This window comes from Aphidius gifuensis, linkage group LG4, assembly GCF_014905175.1.
Source record: "Aphidius gifuensis isolate YNYX2018 linkage group LG4, ASM1490517v1, whole genome shotgun sequence".
NCBI lineage: Eukaryota > Metazoa > Arthropoda > Insecta > Hymenoptera > Braconidae > Aphidius > Aphidius gifuensis.
Genome location: NC_057791.1, coordinates 21,949,969 through 21,973,214, shown reverse-complemented (window position 1 = coordinate 21,973,214; position 23,246 = coordinate 21,949,969). Strand labels below are relative to the sequence as shown.

At 22.4% G+C, this 23,246-nt stretch overlaps 1 protein-coding gene across 1 annotated transcript in view; it reads left to right on the top strand.

Moving 5' to 3' along the window:
* Positions 1-1,155: 1,155 nt before the first annotated feature.
* The window catches only part of LOC122855692, a 33,382-nt gene continuing 11,291 nt past the window's right edge, over positions 1,156-23,246 (top strand). The window contains 8 exon segments of the mRNA XM_044157241.1: positions 1,156-6,074; positions 6,076-7,642; positions 12,287-12,330; positions 13,296-13,386; positions 16,053-16,061; positions 18,649-18,723; positions 21,111-21,330; positions 22,199-22,319. Of these exon segments, the coding sequence (XP_044013176.1) occupies positions 1,873-6,074; positions 6,076-7,642; positions 12,287-12,330; positions 13,296-13,386; positions 16,053-16,061; positions 18,649-18,723; positions 21,111-21,330; positions 22,199-22,319 (6,329 nt within the window). The 5' untranslated portion in view covers positions 1,156-1,872.

Below are 23,246 nucleotides of genomic sequence, written 5' to 3'. Positions count from 1 at the left end.
GTAAATTTTCATGATTCGACAGGTCATCTTAAACAACAACAAAAGATTATTATAACAACAAAGACTCAAGTTTAGTCTCTGCGGAAATATTTCGTGTTTTATCTGTATCCTGATCCTGGCAGGACTTAAAACTCGAAGTTTCAAAACTTTAAGAGAATATATAATTACTCGTGATATACTTGAGTGTTGTGTCTAATAGTTATTATCAAAATTTTAGTTAAACTAATACATAGATTAAAACATTTCAAAACAAGTTTAAAATATATTATTTCATAATATACATTACCAACAAAACCAACATTACGTATTGAATAAAACCAAATGAAATTTTTAATTTTGCTTATAATTTATTAAAAAATATATTGATCAAAATATAAATAAACAAATTAATTTCATTTATTGTTATAAATTTAAAAATATATATGAAAATAAATGTGTTGATAAATTAATAAATCAATAACAAAAATAAACCAACAAATATTGATTTATTTGTTAATAAAAATATAAACAAAAAATTATTTATTTATATTATTGATGTAAATTATTTAATTGATAGCTTAATTGATTTTTTTTTTTCATTATAAATTATTAATTAATTAGTTAATAGATAAATCAATGAAAAATATAAATTGATGAAAAAAAAAATAAATTTATTTATTTATTTTAATAATTAATTAATAAAAAAATTGTTAAATAAATTTATAAACAATTAAATAAATAAATAAAAAAGCAACATGTAGCTTATGCGCAAGAAAAATAATATTCCACAAGAGTAACAGAGACAAATTTTAAAGGCTGACTGAATATTGATTTTTCTACTGAGCATTGCTATCCTATCATCCTGGTTTCTACAATTGTTGTCATATTACCTGTCGTTTTATTACTTAAAAGTAATTTATATTATTATTATTTTTTGTTTATTATATCAATTGATAAACAGCTTATTTATCTTTATTATTATTTATGTGGAAAGATAAATTTTTAAATGGATATTGAAACTCATTTGTATAAATTCAATTGACAAATGAAAAATTATATATCCAACAGTTTCACACACATATACAAACACTATTTTATTTTCATTTTTTTTTTCATTTTTTAAATACAGTTATTGCATTATTCATGATTATACTAAAATAATATTTTTTTTTAATTATAAATATATATGAGTTTTCTTTTATGCAATATAAAAAAATTCTCATATTATTTTTTTTATTTTATCTCTATACTTTATTTTTGTAATTTTGTAACATCGTGAGGTAAATTATGGTCTACTGATATTATCACTGGCTCGTTTTGAATGATAATAAAGTTCATCACTCTGGATACTGATTACAGATCACACTGGTTTTTTTTATATTTTTTTAAAATTAAATCTATATTTATTTTTTATGATATTTTTACAGATAGCTGTTGCTGCATGATTTAAAAAAAAAAAAAGTATTATTAATATTGAATTGATAATGAACTCTAAAAAGTGAACAAAGTGTTTAACAAGTGAACAAAGTGTACGGTAGAATAATAAAGAATAAAAAAAAAATGTGACCAACATAGCAGAAGAACTTGATTATTTAAGAAAAAAAAAATTGTTATGGATGTGTTTAGTCTGATGAATAAAAAACTATTTTTTTTTTCAAATAGTTCAAATTTAATTGGAGTATCAACAAATAATACTGATATGAACATGAGGATATTCTTGGAATACAAGAAGCCATTGTTAACAAATGTTAAAAATGAAAATGTCATATCATGCAGAGAAATTGTATGGTTATTGTGAACATTTAAAAATAAAATATATTGTTGATTTTAATAACCAATTAAGATATAGATAGTGAATAAAGATAAATAAAGAAAATAAATAAATAAATAAAAATGGATACAACAAGACTTGGTGGTGGACATGGTCCAGGTAATACTGGATCAGATATTGTTGGTTCTAGTGTTCATAGTTATACAAGTATTCCAACAACTGGTGATGGTAATGCTGATTATATTATAAGTGATTATATGGAACGACTTGGTGAACGTTTAAATATACTTGAAACAGAATTAAAATATGCATGGAGAGCATTGGATTTACTTAGCCAAGAGTACATTAAAATGTGGGAGAGACTTGAAAAGCTTGAAGGTTTATTGGGTGAACAACAAACAGTTATAAGTCAATTGGTTGACATGTATGCAACTGGTGGTGATCATGATATACATATTAATACAATAAATGGTACAACAACATTAATTGGAAAAAAACAACAACACAATCAACAACAACAAAGTACTGTAGGTGAATTGGATGCAATTGCTAAAAGTCTTGGACCAGCAATGGGTATTGAAGATACATGTGTACTACGTGAAAAATTAGCACAACAAGAACTTGCTAGAATTCATGGTTTAACACAACATGATAATTCAAATGCAGTATCAATTATTGTTGATATGCATAGAGGTGTTAGAAATATTGAACAACTTGAAACACTTGAAGAAGAAACAAATTTACCAGATGAAGCATTTTATCGTAGTCTTAATAATGCATATCGTGAAGATTTAATATGTGGTGAAACATCAAGATCAAGTTCACAATTGGGTATGATTTGGGAAGAAGCTGAAGATGTTGAAGATTCAAATGGCAAAAATAATACAGATAATAATATTATTAAAAAATGTGAATTAAAAAATGATAATGAAATGACATTTTCAAAAATTGATAATTTAAAAAATAATATTAATAAAGATATTGAAAAGATAAATAGTCATGTTGATGATGATGTTGATGAAGATGATGATAATGATGAAGATGATATTAATGTTAATAATAATAATGGAGATGATGATGATGATGAGGATGCTGATGAAGAAGGTGAAATATTTAGTGCTGCTGATTATAAAAATTATCGTGGTAATACACCGTGTGTTAGTGAACAAGATTTAGCACAATTATCAAAATTAAGTTCATTGGATAAAGTTGCATTAGAAAAATTAAATAAACTTGAAACATTAACAAATAAATTACAAAAAGATTCACAAGAATTAATTGAACTTAATTCACGATTAATGGAATCACCAAAAATTCAATATGCAACTGAAAATGAAGCAAAATTAGCTGAAGAAGCAAATTGTATTGATGAACAATTACGTAAAATATATGCTGAAACAGATGTTGATAATTGGACATATTCAAAAAGTCCTGGTTCAACAACTGTACGTTCATTATCACGTGTTAGTACTGATAGTGGTTTAGCAACTGATGGTGATTTTACAACAAGATCAATATCTCCAAGACTGAATACATCAAAAAATCATTTAGATACAATAACAACAAATTATATACCATCAAGATTAGCATATACAAATTCATTACTTGAAAAAAATAATATTGATAATAATAATACACAAATTGGTATGCCATTACCAATTGATCCTGGTAATTTTGCAAAAGGTTATGCTGAAAATAAAGAATTAACTGATTTAATGGCTGAAAGTTTTGTAACAACAACAACATCAACATCACCACCATCATCAACAATATTTAATACAACAAATGATAAATTACCATCACCAACATTATCTGTACATAGTATTAGTTCTGTACATAGTATACAAAGTATACAAAGTATACGTACAAGAAGAGATGGATATTTTGGTAGTGCTGCAAGATTAAATTTTGAATATCCAGAAAGTAGAACACCACCAAGTCCATCACCAAATTCACCACCACCACCAGCACCAAGTGATTCAAAAATAAATAATTTCATAATGCCAAGTAATCATCATCAACAACAACAACAACAACAAGAGACTGAATTAATTAATTCACAAAATAATAATAATAATAATATTGATAAATTAACAATTATTGAACAAGATAAATTAATATTACATTCACCAAAATCACCAAGATTATCACCAAAACATATTGTAAAACCAATTAATACAAATATACAAGCAGCTAAATCTGATTCTGGTTTATCATCAATGAGTGGTTGGAGTAGTCTTGATAAATCACCAAGTTCACCTAAAAATTCATTAGCTAAATTATTAACTTCATACTCAATGGATCAAGCAAGATCAAATATCATAACAAATAGTCAAATATTAAGATCAATGAGTCCAATACCACCTCTTCCAGAAACAACATTATCAATTACAACATCAACAGTTGCAACACCACCAACAACAACGACAACAACAACATCAGAAATAACAAAACCAAAATTTGCATCAACAAATCCATTTTTAACTGGTCAAGAACCGCTGTATGATACACCTGAAGGTAAAGATGCATTTGGTAATAAAACAATAACAACAACAACAACATCATCATCATCAACAATTAATCACATGTCAGCCAAATCACCAGCTTCCAAAGATGATTATAATTTTGTATCTCAATCAGTATCTCCACCAGTACCACCACCATTACCATCATCAATAGAAGAAACAGCAACAACGATATCTTCAAGTCCTAAAAAACGTATTAAAACACAAAATATTCAGCATACATATGATACAGTACCACCAGCTACAATGGATTATATTTATACACAAGAACAACCAGCAATATATTCACTTGCTGGTAGTAATAGACAAAATGTTATTACTGGTGTTTATACAAGTGGGGGTACAAGTAGTAGTGGAGGTGGTGGTTCATATGGATCACGTACAATTAATTCTGATCAATATTATGATGATAATAATATTGATCAATACAGTGGTAATTATAATGATGGATATGATTCATCACAATATACTGAACAAAATCAAGTATACAATATACATAGTAATAAAAATAAAACAATTCGTGCAATGTCAATTGGTGAGGGTATGTCAAATAATGATAATTATAATAAACAAATAATGTATAGAAATATGTTTCCAACTGGTAATATAACTGATGCATTATCATATTATCCAACATCAATAAATCTTCCAAGAAGTGAAATAAATGATTGTAATTGGCGTAATACAATTGAATCACAAATACCACATGATTCAACTTCATCAAGTATAAGATCATTAACATCTGATGGTAGTTATTCACAAAGTCCATATACTGATAGACGTTATCCACAACCACCAGCTTATCAAAGTCATCAGTATCAAAGTCATCAATATGCCTCACAAAATTATCCACAAACATATCAACAACAATATCAACCATATAATCAACGTTTAACAACATCTGAAAGTGCACAATTATCTGATAATTATCAAACACGACAATGGCAACAACGTGAACATCAATATACACAAGATAATATTGAAACAAATAAAACAATTGGTAATCAATCACAAAATCAAACAAGTAATTATTATGATGCATCAAATGTTATTGTATCACAATCTGGTTATATTAGTATTTCAGCTGATATTAAAGATCATGAAGAAGCTAAAGTTACTAAAAAAATACGTCGTGGTGCATCATTAAAAAATGCAATGAGTTCAATGAGTCATTGGTTGCCGGATCTTCATCTTTCAAAAAAAAATAGAAGTAATTCATTACCTGGTAATGATAATAGAGACAATGCTGATGGTCAAATAATTGAACAACAACAACAACAACAATCAGTTAATAATGAAATGTCTGCTAGAGGTAGATGTGCTCGACCACAACCAACAAAAAAAAAGAAAAAACATATACTTGTATCAACAGTATCTGGTATATTACAAAAAGCTAAACGTAAAAGTCATAGTTCACAATCACAATCTGATCCTGAACAATCAGAAACAGAATGGAGTAGTGGAAGACAAAGTGGATTAGATACTGAAGATGAAGACAGTGTTATGTCTGATATTAATCAAGATCCACCATTTTTTGCAAAAGTACGATCAAGTACTAAAAGAAAAGGACTTCCATCCCAACAACAACAACAACAACAGCAATTTTCACAACAGCAACAAATATCATCACAACAAAATTCACCACAACAAGATTCTCAACCATTAACATTTCAACAACACAAAGAATATTTACAACAACAACAATTAATTCAACAACAACAACAAATACTTCAACAACAAATACAACAACATCAAGAATTATTACAGCAACAAGTTGCACAAGAAAATTGGCAAAAAGATAATTACTGGAACAGATGATGTACATGATGGTTCAGGTAAAAGTACTGGTTCCGGTTCAGCATCTGGTGGTTCAACAAATATGTTTCCAACAGTTGGTGATATTAAACGTTCAACTGGTAGTTCAGATGAGGCACCAAATGAAAAAACACCAAAGCTACCATCAGTATCAATGATGGGTGGTGCAAGTATGGAATTTGCTGTATCAAGAGCACTAGGTAAATATCGTCAACGTCAATCATCAACAGTATCAGATGAACAAGGTTTAAATGATGATTATAATGGTGATAGAAAATCAGATGATGGACAACAACAAATTGATGATAAAGATGAAATAATTAATGATGATAACAATGATGATGATAATAATAAATTAATAATACAAGATAAAAATGATAATAATAATAAAATAACATCAACAAAACCACCAGAATTAGTTGCAAGTTTATCAGAGGAAGCACCAAATTCAGAAGGTAGTATATCAGCATCAAGTAATCGTGGTAGTTTTACAACAAGATATCCACCAAGACATCAACAATCATTAGAAATACCATGGGCTGGTTCACGTAGTGCTGAAGGTGATGAAGATAATAAAAGTACACATTCATATAGAAGTACATCACGTGTATCATCACGTAGACAAAGTACTGAAGATTCAATTGATTCTGAAGATGAATGGTATTGTTATGAATTACGTAAACTTGAAGAACTTGAAAGACAATCACAAAATGATATTGATTTTGGTCAACGAGTTGTTGATGATGCAGATGGTAATGAGCCATATCAACCTGGTGATGAAGTTAAAGAAAAAATGTCATTTGTATTAAAAGAATTACGATTGAAAACAGTACCAAAAAAAGATGATATTATTATTAAAAAAATGAATGATATTAATGGTGGTAAAATAAATGGTGATATATTAAAAAAAGATTATTATGATAATGATGATGATGGTAAACCAATACCTAAAAAAAAAACAGCTGAAAGTTTAGAGACAGTATTTGCAAGAGTTACTGATTATCATACATGGGCACATGAAGAAGAAGCTAGAAGAGAAGAAAGAACAGCATTATTACCAATGGATGAAGGTTCATCTGGTGAAACATCGGGACCAGATAGTCCAGGACAATCAATGGATGAACTTGATGAAGAACTTGATTTACGTAAAGATTTAGAAGAACAATCACGTAGAAGTTCAAGTAATTCAATGATGAGAAGAAATGAAGAAAGATATTTACATGGATCTGATTCATTATCACGTGAAGGTAGTACAAGTGTACCACCAAGTGAAATATCAGTTAGTATACCAGGTGGTTGGGATACTGAAAGTATCATTGATGCTACTAGTATTGAAACAGCAACACTTAGTTTACCTAAAATTAAAATTGATTCATCATCATGTGGTAGTTCAGATGTTACATTAAAAGAAGAACAAGTTAGTCCAGGACCATTTGGATCAAAGTGGAAATTAGTTAAGGCACTTAAAGAACGTAAAGCTGAAGAAAAATTAAAAGAAGTTGAAGATGCAAGTACCAAAGAAACAACACCAATTGTTCAAACACCACCAGCAGTGAGTATTATGATCAAGTAAACAACAAAACAAAAAAACTCAATATAACTGTATAATTTTTTTTCTTTTTTTATTTACGAAAAAAATTATTGTGCTCTTAGTCAATAGATATATTGTCGAAAAAATATATAGTCAATATTTAATACTGTGAATTTAGATATGAAATAATTATTTCATAAGAATAGAATTTAATTAGGTCTCTTTTTTTTCTACAAACATTTAATGGTTGTATTAATTAATTAGAAAAAAAAAAACAAAAAAATTTATAGTCAATTTAGTAGTATGTAAACGAATATTAAGTCTGACTTGAGAAAATTATGCTCAACTGACTGGATAATATGAGTCAATTTGATCATTAATATGAAAATAATAATTAAGGTTTTTGGTGCTTTAAGTTTACTAGAATGTTTAAATAAAAAAAATAATAATCATCAGTCTTTCTTGACTTTGAATAAAAAAATTAAATAATAATCAATACATAATTGTTATAGCCAATCTTGTGGATTTAAAGTTTTAAAAAGAAAAAAGAAAAGAAAGAAAAAAAAAAATACTGATCACTTGCAATTTTTAATGCAATAAATTATCGTCTTTGCACATCGAAATCACTCACATATATCTTAATAGCACAAAGTTTGTTAAAGATACTTTTTAACAAAAAATAAACAAAATGAAATTACATAAACTTTGATAGAATTTTTTTTATTTTTCATACTACATCCAGGCATGAAATAACTATTAGCCAAAAAAATTTTGTGTAATGTTTTTTTTGATATATAAATTTTTCAGATTGATCGGGAAAAAATTCTATCAAGTTTATGTAATTAATAGATAAACGTGATCCAATAATAACAATTGGATATCTGTTGTTGAAAAAATTCATTTCTTCGAAACGGAAAAAAATATAGAAAAAAAATTCCAATAATGTAGGTTTAGTAAGAAATGCTCAGAAATGGTTGATAACCAAATCCAATGAATAATCACGCTTCCATTCACTATAGAAAAAAAAATAAACTCCCAGTGTATAGTTGAAATAGATTGCCATTTGATTTTTTTTTTATAATTATTTTGTATTTCCAGGATCATTTGAGAGGAAAATAATAAAAAAAAGAAAATTATTGTTTTTTTTTTTTTTTAATTTGGATTAATTATCTCGCTTTGATAAAGACTCAAGTATTATAACGAGAGTCGGATAGTTTTTTTAAAAAACATATTAATTAATTTAAAGAAAATTTATTCAATAATATTAATCCTTCCAAATTGATTTTTAGACTGAAATTTTTAAATTTAATTATAAATTATTGGAGCAAAATATTTGTATGCTCAATTGAAGTAAATTCATTTATATAAAAAATATTTCGTAATTTGTTTATTTATTTTATGAAAATTAAAATCTGGATTTAAATAAGCCAGCCTCGTGAGATAACGTATCGAAAAAAAAAGCTGACCATTTCTCACTTTTATATGAAAAAAAAAAAAGAAAAAAAAGGGAAAAAAAGAGTAAGAAAAATTTTTCATTGAGCTAAATACCATAGTATTAATAAACACGGTAAAAATTTTTATTTATGAAAATATAAAATGAGTAAAAAAAATGAATATTTATACACAATATATAAAAATTATTAGTGTTTTAGTATCACGAAAATATATATTAATATATTCATAAACATTGAATAAATAATTGTGTCCTAATTTTATAAATTAACATGATAAATTTGTTATTCAATAGCATTAGTTTGAGTCAACAAAAACAATCATAAATAATCATTTTATTATTTTAAAATATTATTTTTTATTTTTATATTTAAAAATAGTAAAAAAAAAATTATTTTTATCTTATTTATTTAATTTATTTATAATTATTTATAAATTTTAATTTTTATTTAATATTTTTTTTATAATTATTGATTATTTAATAATAATAATAAAATTTATTTTTATTTTTTATTATTGTCATAAAGAAAAATAAATTACATATGCATTGACATTATTAGTGCTTTTTCCTGTCTCTACATTAAATTGTACTCTAGCTAAAACCACTATTCACATGCTTGTCAGACAACAACAACACAAGTATATTATTTTAACCAATATTTATTACTTAATGTACAATACATTAAATTGACAAAACTATTTTCAGCCTATAATGTTATCAATTTTATAGTTTCAACAACATTACAACTCTACATAGTATAGTCATGATAATAATAAACAAAAATTTATAAATATCAACTATAAAAACACTTGTTCTATGGTTTTTTTTTTTTTTTAAATTCATTTTACAAAAATACAAAAGTATTTTAAAGCTTTCGTTTGATTTTTACTTGTGTATAATTTTGTTTTTCTATTTAAAATAGCATATTTGTTATTGTTGATCAAACTAATGTTTAATTAATCATATTCATTATCATAAAATATAAATAACAATATATATAAATAAGTAAATCTACAAAGATATTATGATTTATGTTGTTAAGAAACCGAGATAATTTTGTCGATTGAAATACCTAAATGCCTTCTATTGAATACTTGAAAATCCTTTTTGGCATGTGAGTGCTTTCACTGTATAGACGATTGTTTAACTCACTTGTTGGTTTAATCATCCTACAAATATATATACATGTACATTGTATATGTACTAAGTAACGCCAAACGTGCAAGGACAGGCATTTGTGGATATGCCTTAGGTCGGTGTTTCAGAGAATTAAGCTCACTTGATAGCTATTATATGACGTCATCAAGCGTTATACTGTGTTAGCATGTCTATGATTGGTATATATGCCTCAAGTACATTGTCTATTTATTTATAATAAACCCTTGTCAATCGATTTGACAATTCACTTCAATATCGTATATTGTAATACATTGTAATAATTATTATTTCTTTTTTTTTTTTCATGGGAACTAATATAGACATAAAATGAAAATAATTTTTCTGGAAAATTATTACTGTTCAAATAAAACATTATGATAAAATTGATTTTTTTATTCATTTTTTTTTTTTAAATCAACTCGTCAGCCAAAATAGGCAAAAAAAAAAGATTTATTTAAAAAATTTTTGGTTGAAAAATTTTTATATTTTGTTAATTAATTAAAATCTTTTTTAATTTTTTTTTTTTCAGTTTTAATAATTCATAAAATGTGTGTTCATTTTACTCTACATTTTTCTATATATTTTATTTTTTCATTTAACTTTTAATTTAATTTAAAAATAAAAAATTTTGGTATTTTTTTTAAAATGAAAAATCTCGGTTTCTTGATAAATTTATATACATGAATTAATTTTCATTATCAAGCACATTCATATCATAACCATTGTAATTTATAAAAATTGCAATTAGTCAATAATATATCATGTACCATTTTCATATCATTATCATAAAATATAAATCATCAAAAATACAGTAGAAATAGTAAAAAAAATAAAATGATAGATTGCAATATTTAGATTTTCGTCAAATGCTTTTTTTGGTGATAAAATGAATATTCATTAGCATTATTAAAATTCACTGATAGAGTGTTTTATGGATAGAAAATTAATGATACATATATAGCACTAATTAGGCCTATTAAAATGCATTAAAAAAAATAAACAAATAATAACAAAACAAAAATTCTGTATCGAATTTATTTTTATTTAATTTAATTCTAAAAAATTGTTAATTTATTATTTTTCAAATGAAAAAAAAATGAATTTATATTTTTTAATAATTATATTTTATTTAGTTAAATATTAATTCAACAACATGGTTAAAATAAATCTTAATATTATTTTTTCATTTATTTATAAATCAATGAACAAATTAAAAAATACAAAAATGAAACGCGAAGCTTATAATAATAAAAATTGAATAAATAAAAAAAAAATATTATATGATTATTTAAAATGTTTAAAAACATTATTATCAAGGCTTTAATCTTTGAATATTTATTGACACTTGTTAATCTATCAATAAGTTTATAAAATAATATTTATTATATCTACGAATTGATAAAAATTGTAAGTGATATTATATTTATACGTACAATTGTGTACACAATTTTTACATAAATATTAAACCACTCAATTCAAATTCATATATGAAATATGAAATAATATAAAAAATAAAAAAAATTGTACGTTATTTAAATTATTGTTTAATAATTTACCAAATAAATTTAATACAACGAATTTCAATAAAATGAATACCAAAAGAAAAAAAAAAGACAAAAGAATTGAAATAATATTAATGTATAATTAATATTTAAATTACTAAATGTTATTTTTTTTTATTTCCAATAATGATCTGAACAAAAACCAATTTAATTGCAAAGTAAAGAGCATTGTACACGTTTGTTAACAAAATTGCAGTTGAAAAAAATTAACAAACAAATATTTACAAATTATCTTTTGATTATTTACAGTGCAAACAAAGTTGCGAATAAATTAATTAATAAAAAAATAACTTTGATAATTTAATACTGAATTTTGTAAACAAACATTTATTATTAATTATTTATCAATGAAAAAAATATGAAAAATATTTACTCTGTAAACTGCCATCTATCGTTGGTATCTTCTTGAAAAAAAAAAACTTGTACATTTCTTTTTTTTTTAAACTGTTATAATATTGTTTTTTTAATAAACTGTAATTTTTTGTTTGTTAGAATGGAAGTGGAGCAGGTGGCGAATCCGGTGGACGAGCTAATGGGTAAGTCTTTTTGAATAAAACTTTGCCCCGACGTATAATTTTATTTGAAAAATGAAAAATTGTTTTTTAAAAGTATTTAAAATAAATAAAGTAAAAAGTTTTTAAAATATATCTAAACCCTATGGGAATGATCGAGCAAAAAATATAATAAATTTTTTAAATTTTTTAAATTCAACAGTCTTTTTTACAGTTAATTTAATTTCCCTTTTTTTTTATTATTAAATTTTATATATTTATTTTTGAAATTTAATATCAAGCACTTTGTAAAAGTTTTTTAAAAATAATTATTATTGAATTTGATATTATGCAAAATAGAGTGTTTTGTATCAAGTGCATTATACATTGTAATAATAAATTTGAATGACATCAACAAAAAAGTGACTAATTTAATATTTATTCAAATATTATTGAAATATATTTTAATGAAACGTCAATGTTCATTTACTGCATGAATTCACTAGTTGAAGTTAATTTTATTTCACAACGATTTATCTAGGTAATATTAAATTTATTTTTCTCATCATCGAGTCTTTTATGTATTACCAAAACTTTACATCTTTCAAAAGTAATTTAAAAACTTTTCAAATGCATCATACAAGTGCCTTACATTTACTACTCGTAAAATTAAATTACAAAATTGAAAAAAAATATATAAAAAAATCAAGTTAATTTTATTTTCACGATATTGAATAGTAATTTTAAAAATTTTAATCAATAATATTTTAAAGTTATAAATTGAATTGAATATACTTTTCAATTTATAATTTTTTTTTTCTATATTTGTCAATTTTTTAAACAAATAAAAAATCTTTTATTTTTAAATTAAAAATACCTCTGTTTTCTATGATTTAAAATTACTTTGTTCTATTAAAAATACTTTAAGTATTTTCAAAAATAATAAATAAACAATTTATATAAATTTTATAATATTTTTAAATAATATTTTTAATAATTTTGTATTTCAGACGTGCGGGTGATAATACATTTTACAGTAACATCGACAGTATGCCAGATATTCGTCCACGACGAAAATCAATACCATTGGTTTCGGAGCTGGTAAGTTGTCAATTACCAATAATAAATAATCAATTATTAAATGTATATATTATAATAATAATGCTTGTGTCGTTAAATATAAAATATTTGTCAAAAAATAATCTGATAAAATACATCCAAAAATTGTATCTGCCATTTATCGTTATCGTTACAGTCAAAAAAAATGTAATCATTAAAATTTCAAAAAAAAAAAAAATACAACACTGATGTCATCATGAATATTACAGTTGTAATTGTTACTCTTGATATTTATATGAATATTAATAACAAATATTTGTAATAATATATGTTAAATCAATATTCGAGTGAATTAATTCAAAGAGTTGTAATTAATTTATCACTACGATCTAATATAATATAATGAAAAATAAAATAGTTTATGTTCAAGTTGGTTAATAACAATGTTAAAATATTTAACGATTAAATTTTATGTTCCATTGTAAATGCAGATCTACATGTTTATCTGACAATGCATACCGTTCCAATTATTATATCATGCAGATTCTCCCATTTATTCGCATTATCTTTTTTTTTCCATACATGGTTAACTAAATATTCACGTGATATTAGAATCATAATTTTTTTACAATATTGTTTTTCTTTTTACTAATACTCGGGGAGATCAATTATAATTTTTTTATTACTTATAAAAATAATATTTTGTAATGAAAATAATTCATAATTAAAATTGTCGATTTTTTTTTTCTGAAAAAAGAAGAGAAAATAATAAAATTAAATATTGAAAATCAAAGAAAAAATAATATTTATATAGCTAGATTAAATCCCTCTATTTTCAATGAAAAAAAAATGTCAAATCATTTTTTTTTTAAATAAAAAAAAATTACAATAACATTGTTTACTAAAAAAATTCAATTTTGAAAAACTATTTTATTTTTTAAATTAATGATGATCATGTGTGTGTATTTTTTTTTTTTTTTTTATTTAACTTACCATTCTCGATTGGTTTTAATAAAAAATTTTTTTATCAAATATTTTTATAGCTCCATTTATATTGTTGGATAAGAAAATACAAATTTTAATAAAATTTTCTTTCGTGTCTGGCAAGTGTTATAAATCGATGATTAAAAAAAAAAATATAAAATTTAATTTTTTTAAATAATATAAATTGCAATAATAAATCGGGTTAATTTTATTTTTCATCATAATTATTGTATGAATTAATTAGCAAATTTTTGTGGTTGAATAATTTCAGATTTTCAACATATTTTTTTTTTAATTAATTTTGATTGCAGTTAATTGAATTTAAATTATTACACCATAAATATCTGAAATTATTCAAATTCATGGTTCATGGTTATTTTCATTAATTCATTAATATTATTTTAATTTTATTATTAACTATCGTGATGTCCATAAATTTGTCATTTAAAATTAAACAGCATAAATTCATTTTCAACTATTTTTTTTTTATTTTTTTTTTAAATTTTCAAATAATCATTAATTACTCAAAATTAGTCTTGACGTTTATCATCATACATCGTATAAAATACAGAGATATTTTTATACTTCAGTATAAATTTTCATCTATAAAATTCAAATGAGTATAATATTGATTTTTGAATGTTTAAAAATTTCTCTGGCTTTTATTTTCGATTCAACTGGGTCGACAAGTAGTCAAGATAAATATTAAAAAGTAAATATACATCTTTTTTTAAAAAGAAGAAACATTCAGTTAAACCTACAAATAAAGTAACGTAAAATTGATAAAATTTTAAAAATAGCAAATTTACTACACTCGACTCAGTTGAAAAAGAAAAAAAAAAAAAAAACTCATTACGTAAATTTACTGAATTCATTTATCAACTCGTATATGCAATCCTGGATAATAAGCGAGTGTTTCGTACTTTTATGTTACCTACCCTATAAAGAAACAAAAAAAAAAAAATTAAATAATTAAAATTAAATAATTCAGTCCTATATTATGTGTCCCCTTTGGATGTTTAATGTCAAATATTTTTAATCTAATCGTTGTGTCTTTTTTTTTTTTCTTTTTTTATTTTGTATACAATCCTTTTGATAAAAAAAAAAAATATAATAATAATAATTCTCGTAAAATAACCTACAAAGATTTTCCTTATTTTGTTTTAAATTAAAAAAAAAATTAATTGTTTATTATTGAAAATAAAAATAATGTATTTTATTGTTCATGAAAACATACAAGTACGATTTCATAATCGTGACTATATTTATGCATAACTCAATGAAAATTACCAGAATAAAATTGAAAAAAAAATTAAAATATAAATAAATTGATAATTATAAAAAATATAATTTATAAATTTAATTTCATTAATTTAAATGTATTTTTTCATACAAATTATCAAATAAAAAATATGCAAAACTAATTTCTTTGCTTTTTAAATTTTATTGATGAATAAATAAATATATTCTGGTACTTTAAATTGTGTATATTTTCTAATAAATTAATCTATTTTGCATAAAAAAAAAAATAAAAATAAAAACTAATCAGCATATATTGTTTTTCTTTGTTTGTTCTCTGTGGCGCCCGTTGTTGTATCTACCTGAACACCTGACAAAAAAAAAATAAAAACCACTCACTCAACCTCTAAAAAAAAAAAAAAAAAAAATATCAATAAAAAAAAAAATAAAACAATAAAAAAAAATAAAAATATCTCCACCTCCAGGTCTTGAAGGTACTAATTACATGCCTCCTTAGCAGATTTTTCTTTTAACAAAAAAAATATATAATAAAAAAAAAAATTGCTTGCTCGAACGTTGCATGTTTTATTTATTAATATGTTTTTTTTTTTTTATATATATATAAATATCTGTCTCTCTATATTTCTAATCTATATATTTTTATCGTTCGTTACTATTTTTTATATTTGTTATTTACAGTCGTTATGTTTATGAATAATTTACTTAAAAAAAAAAATTTATCTCTATTTTTATATAATAATTACTAGTCACATTTTAAAAGCTATTTTTAATTATTAAATTTGACAAAAATAAATTTTCTTTTTTTACATTTTAAAATTTACTATTTTATTTTTATTTTTTTTTCTATTAAAAATAAGTTAATAATTATTTTTATTTATATTTTTAATTAATAGTTTTAAATAAAAAAAATTAAATTAATCATTTTTAATAATAATGATTATTATTGTTTTTTTTTTTTTTTTTAATTTTTAATTTAATCTGTGAAAAATAAGTAAAAGAAAAATAAACTCTTTTTAGTCTTTTCGACCTAACTTGAGTTTTCTTGTTTTACGCACAAGCACGCTTTCGCGCGTATCGTCGAGATCGATAAAGAAAAGCAAAAAGGAGATTGTGTGGTAATTATGTAAAATAAAAAAAAAATAATAAAAAAAAATCAAGGATTTCTACGAACGCTTGCTCTAGAGCTTTTGCTTAATTTTTTTTACAGAAATTAAATTAAATATATTGTTGATAAATAAATAAAATATAGATTAACTAAAAATATTTAAAATGTAAAATCTTTGATGATTATAACATAGTTTCGTTTTTTATTTTTTTATTTAAATAAATGTAAATTATATAATTTTTTAATTTAAATTAAACGCGTTTGCTTATATAAAATAGCTTGCATATTATTTTATTTTTCTCTTAAACTTTCTTAATCTTTCATTTCTAAATTTCGTTGATTTTTGTAAGAAAAAAAATGAATAAATTAAACGAGTCTATATTCAAAATGAATAATCATTTGTATATATATTTTTTAATTAAAATTTGAACTAAAAAAACTCGTTTTTTTTATGATGATTAATTATTTTTTTTTTTATATATTTTAATAGTATGTCATTAATTTTATTAAATGTGCCCTTAAATTGTGTAGCACGCAAATTGCATGGAGCGTGTTGATTAAATTAAAATATATTTTAAAAGTTTAGCATGGTTTTTTTAAATATAAAAAATTTAAACTAGTTTATAGAAAATAATAATATATAAATACGTAGTGTAATATTAATAATACCGTAGATAGATAGAAAAGTAGTTGAAGAATGTTAATTAAAAATTTGAAAATAATATAATTCATCAACAAATATATAAACGTATATAAGAATCAAGCAAAAAACATTTACAGATACAATATATTGCTTGTGTAACATTATCATATCATCAGAAAATAATGAAAAATTAAAAATCCACAAACCAAGACATGATGGATTGATAAAAAAAAATTGAACTAAAAATTAAATCATAAAATCATAAAGAATAACCAGATGTCATAATGAACCAAGTATCAAATTAATAAATTAACAATTAATTTGAAAAAATAGAAGAGCTGAAAAAATTTTAAATAAATTACTATCTGTTTTATTAACAAACACACATGTTTTGTTCGCTCAAATGCGATTTTTTAAATCGAGCTTTTAGCTGTTTGTCCAATGATAATTATAGCGATAAGGACAACACAAAATTAAGCATGGTTATTTTTTTAATAAACAAATACAAAAATAATATATTTTTTTTTTTCAATAAATTAACGTACACTTTTTTAACATTAGAATTTCAAGTAGATAAATAAACATAATGTTGACCTGATTTTTTGTGTGACTTTTTTTGTTTTTACTGATAACTTTTTTTTGTTTTTTTTTTTTGTTTTAAATAATACATTTTTGATTTATATTTTAATCAAGGTAACTCAGACATAGCATCTATCTTTCTATCTATCTATTTTATTTTTCAAACTTAAAACTTTAATTCTATAAATATTTTCGCGTTTTGAAAATTGTAAATTAATTTATTTAGCTATAATAATGTTTTTTAAATTTGTAAGTTTTTTTTTTATTGTTTTTATATATTTATACTATTCGATTTAAAAAATAACTAGTATTATTAGATTATTAGATTACTTATTATATAAAAAATAATTTTTTTCAATAGTTTTTCTGTGATAAATTAAATGATTTGTATTTGATGTATTGATATATGAATTTTTTCAACAAAGCTAAAGTAAATTTAAAAAATTTATTACCACTTTAATATCACGCTGATTATTAACACAATATTTCACATTTATTTATTTATTTATTTATTTATTTATTTAATATTTCTATTCACACGTAATTTCACAATGTGTATTATATATTTTGGTTTTTTTTTTTAAATTTTTTTCTCTCTATCTACCGACCAGGTCACATATATGCACAAATATTAAACTTCTTTAAAATCATGAGAAGCAATCACATTCACAAACAAATAAATATTTAAAATTTTTAATTTATTTTGAATATTAATATTTATTTATTTTCCCAGACGATGGCAGCTAAGAGAAATGCAGCAGGATTGACATCAGCTGTACCAAGAGCAACACTTAATGACGAAGAATTGGTAAGAATTTGTTAATAAAATTAATTTATAAATTTTTAATTTAATTTTCTTAATTATTTATAAATGAAAATAATTAACAAAATAATTCCAGCTCCCTTTTTTTATTATGAAAAAAATTAAATAAAATCACTTGTCGTTATAATTAACAGGATATATTTTACAACAGAACACTAGGTTCTGCTGTAATTTAGAAAAAAAAAATTAAAAAAAAAGGAAATTTAAAATTTTTTTTATATCCTTTAAAAATATAATTCTTTATTTTTCATATTCTACCGTGCTGCAATTTTAATCCTCATTTCCACGCTATTTTATTTCACGTAAGTGTGGCTCAACCTCAGTCTTGTTTATTTTTTTCTGCAACCTTATCCCAAGATACAAATTTTTAAAAAATAATACAATCATCAAAAATATATATTCACATCCTCGAGCCGTATTCTTACTTACGTTTTTTTTGAATAAATTTTTTTTTTTTTTTTCATAACATAGATTTTATTTAGACCATCGTAAAATAGATAATCCATAGAAAAATAATCACATGCAAATGCATGATAAAAAGTTGATATTTATTTTTATATTTTTTTTAAAAAAATAACCTTTTTATCCAATTTAAATTTTAATATAAATTACATCACTTATAGGTAAATTGAGATTTATAAAAGCACAATCGATAAAATTTAATAGCCTTATCAGATAGAAGATAAAATAAAAATAAAAAATTTGAGAATGTATAGAATCATCGTAAATTATAACCCAATCGTTGCACAAATAATTTTTCACATTTACATTTAACCAAATAATTCAATAATCAAAAAAAAAAAAAATAATACTTTTAATAAATTCAAAGTTCAAAAATATAAATAAATTTAAAAATTATTAAAAATTGAATAAAATAAAATCAAAATTGTTGAAAAAAAAAAAGGGAATAATATTATTATAGTATTGAAAAATAAAAAAAAACATTTCTCTTTCAATTTTGAATCGGATAAAATACTTTTTCTTTTTTTTTCCACTCGATCAATATACACACATGCAATTTATTTATTTATCTATTTTTTTGACAATATTTTATTCTTACAATCTAGTCACGACAGACATCATCATATTGAATATTATAAATTATAAATAAAAATTGTCACGAACATATGACATTTACTGATTTTATTTGATTTAAAAAAGAAATAAATTTTATTTCATTCTCGACCATATTTATTCATTTAATTTATTATTTATTTATTTTTTTTGTTCATTAATTTATTGACTTTATAATCATTTAAATATTCATTCAAATTAACTGCACATTGACCCAAAATAAATACTCAATTTTAGTTTGATAAAATAATAAATTAACATTTAAGTAAAATAAATGATTAACTTGAAAGTTTAAATAAACAAGTGTAAAATTGTTCATCAAGCAGTGTACTTCTGCTTATCATGCTGTTCAATCCTAAACAAGCAACAATCAACAGCAAAAATAAATAACCAAAAAGCATAAAACAATTCGAGTCGAAACAATTTTTTCTTCAATCTAAATAATATTGTAAATAAATAATTATCACTCATTCATTTCCATGTTTTTTTTTTTTCGATATAGAAATTATTTCGACTACATTTCCATGCGTTTTTTTTTCGATATAGAAATTGTTTCGACTCATTTTTACTATGATATAATCAATCAAGCATAGCATGAACCAATGCGATAACATATTTCATTGAGATATATAGAATTATTAACATATAAAACATGTTGTAATATATTCATCATCAAAGTATGTCAACTTGCCTCAAGTTATATCCCTTTGTTTTATTTGACAGTCAGGTTTATTATTATACACATATCAAATTTATACTAGATATAAACAAAATGTCACTGTTATGAATTATTATCCTGAAAGCACTTGAAATAAAATATTATAATAATTTTTATCTCTCTAAATTATTTGATATAAATTTTTTATGATTATTTATCAATTGTTTATTTATAATTTTATATTATTATTTAACTTTGATATAACATGATAATTATTCAAAATATGTCAAAATTATTCATGTCCAGTTGATTGTTATATTAATTGAATAATAAATTAATTAAAATTTTCAAATATATCATGAAATAGAGAGATAAATTATCAACAATTTAAATATTAATTAAATTGTTAGTAATAGTGTTTTGAATTATAAATAAATATTCAAAAACACAATCGAAAAATTTTTTTAAAATATATAAAATTAGGTAGCATGAGATCCAAATTGTTTGATACAATTTAATCAATCATCTTGATGCTTTAATTTTTTTTTAAAATTAAATGTGATTTATTTTATTTTGTTTACTAATTTTTTGTTTATTTTTTTTTTTCGTATTTTTTTTATTGATTATGTGGATAATGCAGAAGACACATGTGTATAAGAAAACACTCCAGGCAATGATATATCCAATATCATCAACAACACCACATAATTTTGTTACGTGGACAGCAACATCACCTACATACTGTTATGAATGCGAAGGATTACTTTGGGGAATTGCACGACAGGGTGTCAGATGTATGGAGTGCGGTGTTAAATGCCATGAAAAATGCAAAGATCTTCTCAATGCTGATTGCTTGCAAAGTGAGTTGTCACCTATTTACATTAATAAATCAAAAAACCACAAAAAATAATAGTAAAAAAATTTATTTCAAGTAATATTTTTTAACTAGAAAAATTCCAGTTAAATAAATGAAAAAAATATAACTATTTTATACAATATTTTCTATGAAAATTATAACAAAACTAAATTTAAAAAAATGTAAATATTTAGTCCTTAAAATAGCCTGGCTAGTTAATTTATTTTCGGTAATTTTTTGAGATATTTTAAATAGTTTTTATTATTCAAAAGATAAAACAGAAAATTTATCATGTTAAACATTATTATTGTGTTATTATGAATTGTTTTTAATTAAAGTAATATTAATTCTATAATAAAACGATTAACGAGTGTTAGTAAAATATTAAATCACAATGTACATGAAAACTTGGCTCGTAATTAATCATCAAGGATAATTAATTACAACTTCAATTTATCCAATAATAATTTTGAATAATAACTGCATTCTTATTTAAAATTTACTAACATATAAATTAATAATTAAACTTTATATTATTTTAATTAAATTCATCTAAAACTTTCTTGTTTAAAAGTTTATTTAATTTATTAAACAAATAATATTTATATAATTTTTTTTAAATTTATTAATTTTATAAAATATAACATCTAGTTTATTTATGTTTATTTGGATAAATTATTTATACAAGTAACTAACTCTAATTAAATTAAATATTAATAACTCAAGAAAATAATTTTTATTTTTTTCTATATCATAGTTTCTTATTACTTCCTGTGATATTATTAATAAATACATTAAATTATAAAACTTTTAATATGAAAATTAAAAAGTTTTTAATAATAAAGTTAATTTTTTGTTGTTTGTTTTATCAGGGGCTGCTGAAAAAAGTACAAAACATGGTGCTGAAGACAAAGCAAATAGTATTATAACTGCGATGAAGGAGAGAATGAAACAACGTGAACGTGAAAAGCCAGAAATATTTGAACTTATTCGGTGAGTTAATGATAATTATATTATTTATTTTAATTCATAAAATGCTATAATTTATTATTTTTTATTCAAATAATAAGTATTAACAAGAAAAAATATAATCATATTTGTGTGAATGAATTTTTTTTTGTTTTTGGCATAACGCCATAAACCAATCAACATTTCAATTGAATGAATAAAATTGACGTTCACCAATGTGGATAATTTGTTGAGGTATATTTTGTTAAAAATGACTTTCAAATGAATTTGACTGACAGACAGACATGTACCACATGACTAGACTTGAAACATTCATTAATTAAATTAATTAATTCTAGTTTGAAAATTTAAAAAATATACTTTTTATATGTTAATAAATTGGTTATTTAAAAGGATAAGTATTTTTTTAAAATAATATTATCACATGATTATAAATGTCGTGTGGGAGTTTAGGTCAGTATTTGGTGTTGATGACAAGGCACACAATCAACAGATGGAGACAATAAAACAATCAGTCTTGGATGGAACCAGTAAATGGTCTGCTAAAATTGCCATCACAGGTTTGTCCATCGTTGTGTCTCATCATTTATTTAATATTTATCTTCATCATTGTCTAAACGTTAAACATAAAAATATATAAAACATATTTTTAAAAATATAGCTTTTTTTTGCTGGGTATTTGATAAATTGGCTGACGAAAAAACTCGAAAGCTCAATCAATAGATTGTGTGTGTGTTTGTTGGTGTCATTATTATTTTTTTTTTATTATTGTTAAAAATATTTTTCCCCAGGCAAAATAGAAAAAAAAATATATATATTTGAGCTGCAACTTGCTGCAATGGCTGTACCATGTTTTTTTTTTTTTCCTTTTTTTTATGATTTTTTTATTATTTTTCATTACAAATAAATGTAGAAATTTTTTTCCAACCTTTTACCTAAATATTTTTAAAA